This window comes from Dioscorea cayenensis, unplaced genomic scaffold (assembly GCF_009730915.1).
Source record: "Dioscorea cayenensis subsp. rotundata cultivar TDr96_F1 unplaced genomic scaffold, TDr96_F1_v2_PseudoChromosome.rev07_lg8_w22 25.fasta BLBR01000112.1, whole genome shotgun sequence".
Taxonomy (NCBI): Eukaryota; Viridiplantae; Streptophyta; class Magnoliopsida; order Dioscoreales; family Dioscoreaceae; genus Dioscorea; species Dioscorea cayenensis.
This window is the reverse complement of record NW_024086503.1, coordinates 4,385-11,804: the sequence shown is the minus strand read 5'-3', so window position 1 is coordinate 11,804 and position 7,420 is coordinate 4,385. Positions and strand designations below refer to the sequence as shown.

The window sequence follows — 7,420 nt, the reverse complement described above, 5'->3', positions numbered from 1 at the left end:
ATCTAGTGTGAGACAGGTTTTGAGGCCTTGCGTGCCTACTTGGTCACGACCTTGTAGGTATGCGGCCGTTTGTCAATGTTCTAGGTTCGGGGCGTGACACCTCAACACACCTATAATCTTAACTTACCTAAGTTGAGGTTCAAACAATCTCCTTGACAAAAACATGAATACTCTACGCAAAAAAATTTATACTAATAGATAAAGAGTTCTTTGACCATAGGCACTAGTAATTAATGTGGTAATGCCAACATTAAACAAGAAAATTGTAATTTATATTATATTATGCATTACACTAAAGTCACAAAGTATATAATTACAGATTGTAATTAAATTAGAGTTGAAAAGGAAAGAAATTTGAAAGTTTTTTAAAAAAAAAAACAGAAAGAAAAATATAATAATAATAATAATAATAATAATAATAATAATAATAATAATAATAGAAAGCACTTCAATCTTTGGCAGTAGCCTCAGTTTTACTTTGTTGGATAGTTGAGAGTGACTTCACCATGGCATGGTCCCTGCAACCATAGACATCACTCAGACTGCCTCACCCATTCACCCTCTGTGAATTCCCATTTTCCAATCGTCCTACTCTATAAAATTAATTAATTTGTTTTTTTTGTTTTTTTTTTATATGTGTTCTTTCATGTACATTATGAAATCTTTACTTATTTGTACAGTATTGTAAAATTGAGACTTTTGATAAGTTAAATATTTTATTTATATGATCTTATTTTATTTTAATTTCCTTATAATTTTTAAAGAGTACATAGATAATTTTTGTTTGATTTATATGAATGCTTCATTATATTCTTCTAGAGACGAGATTTTTCTTTAAAAAAAGAAAAACTATTATTTCTTTATTTATTTGAAAAATATATATAATATCTTTCACTAGGTACTTATCTCTAAAATAGAATCTCAAATGTTATATACCAACACTCATGCAAGTTTAAAGTTTTTTTTTATATAATATAAGGGGGGATAAACCACTCAACCAATGTTACGAGAGTGAGTTAATCTTTAACATTTCACTTGGCTAGGTACTATAGTACCCATCTCAATACTCTCATTTTAAAAAATTACCCGTATTCATACATGTCCCTATATTCTATGTGTAACAAATTTAATCCCCATCCCCACAAACATTATGTATTTACATCCCCATGTCTATCCTCATTACCCTAGTTTAGTTAAACAGCTATTGTCAGCTACTATGACTGATGACGAAAGTCGAAGGAACGAACCATATAGCAATAGGAAAAAAATTGGATGAAGCTGGCTTCACCTAACAATAGATGAGTCTTTCACTCATGAGATGACACTTGTGCATTCATTAAATGTACAAAACTTTGTAATTTGTAATGAACAGTTATTCTTAAGTGTTATTTTAGTTAACAAAATTTACTCTCGCTAACAAAGGATAAAAACTTTATATGCTAGGATTTTTAGATTTTTTTTTAAAAATATTTTAAAGGGATGGGATTTTTTTTAAGGAGTTTATTATGTAGTTGCCTTCAATAATTGATATATTAGTTAATTATAAAAAATTTTAACGGATAAGAGTTTTAGTTTTTTAATTAATTCCTCTTTTATTTTTAATGTTGTTAGCGAGAGGATGTGGAGTTTTATCAACATATTAAAAGATTTCGCTAACTAAAAGAAAAACCATTGGTTATAAGTTCCAAAGTTTTGTAGTAAAAGGGCTTAAGGGAAAAAGAGAAAAGTGGAAGTGAAAACACAATAAAATGATTTGGCTTTTTTTTACTTACAAATTCGAAACATCTTCCAGGATTCTTAATATAATATGTTTATTTTAATTAAATAAAAAATAAATAAAACACACACATCTATATATAATTATATACATATATAGTGTGCGTGTAAATGGGTATGGGTACTATAATACTCATATATTTAGTATCTATACTAATATTCATACCTATATCCATACATATACAATTTTACTGTCATTTACTCATATCCAAACCCATCAAGCGGGTATTTACCCTATCTCTCATGGATATTTTTTGTGGGTACTTATTAGGCATGGGCCCGATTGTCATCCCGGCATTTGGCAGAGTAATGACTTATCATCATTCTAATGTGAGGTAGTGATTTAGAGATTATTAATAAATTAATTACCATATAATAATTGGAAATTTACCTTTTCTTTTACCTCAAAACTTAAAAATTGGACTAATATAAAATAAAAAATAAAAACATTATTTAGTTTTTCATAGCAACCTAGACGGAAGGAGAAAATCAGCAAATATATATATATATATATATATTCAAATATCAGTTGTCATAACATAATTAATTTAATATTGTTTTTATATAAATATGGCAATCCACATATTTGAACTTTGGACCTCTGTCTTTCGAGGAATATAAAAAATCACAGGATGTTCGGAACGAGTGTGTGAGACGTTTAACTGTTTTGAGTTTAAGTCTTGGTGGATCCAGTGGTGATAATAGATTTCTGGTGTCGGTTTGAGCTTGTAACTCACACTCTTCAATTCTCAATCTATACACACGTCTCTTTGACTAATAGCGGTTATCGTATTTGTAAAATAAATAAATTTATAAATAAATTGCCTAATAACGGTTATTATATTTGTAAAATAAATAAATAAATTGCCACACACTGCTATTTTCTTAGTGGATACTTAATAAATTTAAATTTCAAATATATAATTTAAATTTTTCTTTCCAAAGGTTTTGAAGTTCAAAAATTCAAAATGTTTAATTTGCATCAAACATTGAAAATCGAGATTTTCTTCTTATAGAACAACCCAAATACAAAAACACATATATATAAAATAACAAAATAGAGAATACAAAACATAACAACCCTGCCAACAACTCACGCAAACAAAAAATAAAAATAAAAAAAAGGGTCAAATCCCAATCTACAACAACAACAAAACCCTATGAATAAAGAAACACAAAGGATGATTGGTGTGAATTGATTGATGATCAAGGAATGGATTGAAAGATGTCAGTCTTCTTGGCTTGCTCAAGCATTTGGACCACTTCTCTCATGGTAGGTCTTTCCACACTGTGCTCCTGCACACAAAGCATCCCCACAAAGAACACTTGCATGGCCTCCTCCATTGGGACATTCACTAGTCTTGGGTCCATTATTCTCACCACTCCTTCCTTGCTCCAATTTGTGCTCATCCTTGCCCATTGCACTATGTCCACTCCTTCCTCTCCAAAGTCTCCCACTGGTTTCTTCCCTGTTATCAACTCCAACAACACCACTCCGAAACTATATACATCGCTCTTCTCATCCACTTTTAATGTGTACGCGTACTCTGTTCATATCAATTAAACAAATAATTAATTTTTAATAGATGCAAATCAAACATATTATATAAAATAAAATAAGAAATCAAACTTATATATTTAGATCTAATTAATATAGGATCAGAGTTATTATTGTACTCTATTATAAATAACAATTAACTTATTATCATAATATTGATAAAATAAAAGTGTGCTGAAGCAGTAAACTTAATTATGGACTAAAATATAATAAATAACTAAAAGAAAGAACTTTCAAGTTGAATCAAACCCATCTTTGGAAGATGGAACAATAAAAAGACAGAAATAGACATGATCTCAGTTGTTCTTGTAAGGGTAAAATGGGAATTGAGAACAGTGGGAGTTCCCAAAGATGGGTGAGCATGGAATATATGTCTCAAACTTTATAAGCATGGATATGGTTTTGGTCTTGGGCATGGAGAAAGGGAAAAATAAAGCATGGATCCCAATCAGGATTCCTAAGAGACAGTGTGTTGGAATCTGGGAATAGGGGGTTTCCAATGTTGAACTGATTACTAGTCTTTTAAAGAATGAACTAAAGTTAAAGGGAGAGATTTAAAAGATCACATTAGATATAAAGCTATTCCCTTCTTTTTTTGTTTTCTAATTCTATTGACTATTTTTTTATGAAAAACCCCTCAACTTTTTCTCCTTTTCTTTTGTTTTTTTATACAACTGACTTTTATAAGGATTCAAATGCTTAGTTTTTAATATCAGAAGCACAAATAGGTAATTGGAATGAACATGAAAACCATGCAAAGAAGGTTCTGAATTCAAATGAAAAACATAGAAAATATGCAGGAAAAAAAAAATAAGTAAATCACTTCAGCAGATCAATATCAGAATTAAAGAATTGAACTAAAGAATTCTGTGATTTGCAGAAGAAAAAAACAAAGAAAGGAAGAAACTGAGAATGATACTGACCTGGAGCAATGTATCCATAAGAACCAGCAATAGCAGACATGCATTCAGAAGTGCCGGTATCTCTCAAGAACTTAGCCAATCCAAAGTCTGCAACATGAGCCTCATACTCAGCATCAAGCAAAATGTTATTAGATTTCACATCTCTGTGAAGAATCAAAGGACTGCAATCATGGTGCAAATAACACAATCCTCTTGCAGCTTCAATGGCAATCTTCAATCTTGTTCCCCAATTGAGATATGCACCTCTCTTGCCATGCAACACTTCTCCTAAACTCCCATTTGGCATGTACTCATAAACCAAAAGTTTAGTGTCTTTGTTTGAGCAAAATGCAAGCAATCTGACAATGTTTCTGTGCCTGATCTTTCCCAGTGTTTGAATTTCAGCAGAGAAGCCATTGTCATGAGATGAACCTTTGGTTATTCCTAGCAACCTCTTCACTGCCACTTGCTCACCGTTCGGCATTGTGCCTCGATAAACAATTCCGGCTCCTCCTCTGCCTATAATTGAGTTCTCTTTCAGGCATTCGACAATGTCATCACTCGCGAAATCAAGTTTTTGGAATGCAGTCAGTTTCCATGACTCTGAGTTTCTCTTCATCATTGATCTTGTCTTGATCACAACTGTCGTAGCGAAAACCAGTGAGCATGTTAGCAATCCAAGAGCGAAAAGAAGCTTAAATTTTCCAGGGAGTTGAGACTTCACTCCATGTTTTTGTTCTGGTATGAATGTAGAAGCTGCTGAGAGGTTGCACGGATTCGAAAGTGAACCACAGAGCTGAGGATTAGCGACAAAAGACGATGCATTGAAGTAAGCAAACTGCCCTGTCTCTGGTATCCTCCCCGAGAATTCGTTGTGTGAGAAATCAACAGAAGTGAGACTCTTCATGCTTCCAATCTCTCTTGGAATGCTCTCATTCAAGTGATTCCAAGACACATTGAGGTAATTCAGGATCCTGATTTGAGACAGCTGAGTTGGTAGTGGACCATTGAGCTGATTCTGGCTCAAATCCAAATAAGTGAGCAATGAACAATCTCCAATCTCTTGAGGAACTCTCCCAGTGAAGTTGTTCCTACTCAAATCAATCTTCAAGGCCTGTTTCAATTGGCCTAATTGAGAAGGAATCTCTCCTGTGAATTGGTTGCCATTGAGTGAAAGAATCTGCAACGCCGAGAAGTTTCCTATAGAGGCCGGAAGCTGACCGAACAATCGGTTATTAGACAGATTCATCTGGCCTAGCTTCACAGGTTTTTTCATCGGTTCATCGGTGATCTTTCCAGTGAGATAATTGTTCTGCAACTCCATAAGTAACAACTCAGGAAGATAAAGAAAACCAGGAGGAATCGATCCTGTTAAGTAATTCTGACCCATTCGAACTCTCCATAGAGTAGTGCATTGTCCAAGATCATCAGGCAAGGGACCGAAAAGGAAGTTGTTGAGAAGAATGAGCTTCTCAAGCTTCCTTCCATAGCAGAGAGCTTTCGGGATTACACCGGTGAGCTTGTTCGTCGATAAATCAAGCTCTTTTAGTAACCCATTGCTTCCAAGCTCCGGGGGGATAATGCCGGTGAAGTTGTTCTGCCATAGCATTAGTACAGCCAAGTTAGGCAAATCAGCGATAAACTTCGGTATCTCACCGTGAAATCGGTTGATGAAGAGATGCAACAAAGTTAAGTTTCTGAGCTTGGAGAATTCTCGGGGAATTTCTCCGGTAAGCACATTGTTTGAAAGATCGAGAAACCTCAAACTGCTTAAGTTTCCAAGTTGAGGAGGAATAACACCAGTTAGCTGATTGAATTGTAAGAAGAGAGTGTCTAGTTTCAGAAGATCACCGAATTCAGGAGGTATCTTTCCTCGTAATCCACAGCTAGACAGATCAAGATGAATGAGATTAAACAAGTTCTTCAACTCCACCGGAATCCCGCCTTCGAACTTATTGTAGTAGCCTAAGTATAACTGCTTCAATGTGGTGAGGTTTCCGATCTCCAGGGGAATGTATCCACCTAAGTCATTGCCGGCAAGCGATAAATAGCTTACCGATCTAAACTGGCCATAGCTCGACGGAATCTCACCAGAGAAGTAGTTGCCTCCGAGGTCTAAATGCCGGAGTTTTGGCAGTTGAGTGAGATTCATAGGAAGTGTTCCATATAGATTGTTGTTGTAAGTGTCTAAAACTTCCAAGTTGAGCATGGAAGAGAAGTTCCAAGAAAGTGTACCATTGAACTGGTTGTTAGATATGTTGAGATGTCTCAAGCTTTGAAGATTAGCAATGCTGCTTGGGAACTCACCGGAGAGTAAATTGCCGGCGACGGAGAGATAAGTAAGGCTGTTGAGCTCGGAGATTGCCGGGGAAATGATACCAGTTATATTCAAGTTGGATATGTCTAGAGAAACTACTGTAGTCTTTGTTGATTCATCACAGCGAACACCGGTCCAAGAACATAGAGATGGAGCATTTGCTATGTTCCAAGTCTTGAGGATAGAGTTTGGAGTGTGGAGATACTGCTTGAATAAGACTAGAATGGATGCTTGTTTTGTTAGAGATGAATGTAGTGCAGTGGTAGGACAAGTGTTGAGGAATAGGATGAAAATGATCGGTAAAAAGATGGTATTATTAGAGAAAGCCATTGATGAGATTGAAGAATGGAAGAGGATGTTGAGGTGAAGGTTATAGAGGAGGAGAAGAAGGAGAAGGTTGTGTGTGTGTGTGTGTGTGTGTGAGGGTGGGTGGGTCTTGTGGTGTTATTCCTTTCTCTTCTTTTGAGAAGGAAAAAGCAAAAAGCTCTTGAGTGAAACTAAAGTGGGAGCAGTGGACCATTTGATCAGAAAAATGTAAGCCTGATGAATCCTCTTTGAATGTACAGTCATCTCCCGCTTTTGTTCAATTCCTATACAAATCACTACAAAGACACAATCAATTCTATGTTTGATTCTTTGAGGGGGCCACCATTGCCAACATTTTCCCCTTTTATTTTATTTTTTTTCTGTTTATTTTATTTATACTTCATTTAATCAGAAATTGCAGAAAAGAATTGTAAACATTCTGCAGAAAAACAATATTTTTTGGGTGTATCTAACCTTTAATGAATCAGTAATTGCAGATAGAAGTACTAGCCTGCAATGTGCTAAAGCATTGGGCAGTTTTTGTATTTTTATATAATCGAA

General features: G+C 34.6%; 1 protein-coding gene across 1 annotated transcript; it reads right to left on the bottom strand.

Moving 5' to 3' along the window:
- Positions 1–2,838: 2,838 nt before the first annotated feature.
- LOC120253523 (leucine-rich repeat receptor-like serine/threonine-protein kinase BAM3) lies at positions 2,839–6,953 on the bottom strand. Its single transcript, XM_039261856.1, has 2 exons — positions 4,258–6,953; positions 2,839–3,323 (listed from the first exon to the last, which is right to left on the bottom strand). Exons 1-2 carry the CDS (start codon positions 6,881–6,883, stop codon positions 2,983–2,985), a joined length of 2,967 nt encoding a protein of 988 aa, XP_039117790.1. The 5' UTR covers positions 6,884–6,953; the 3' UTR covers positions 2,839–2,982.
- Between the last annotated feature and the right edge of the window lie 467 nt (positions 6,954–7,420).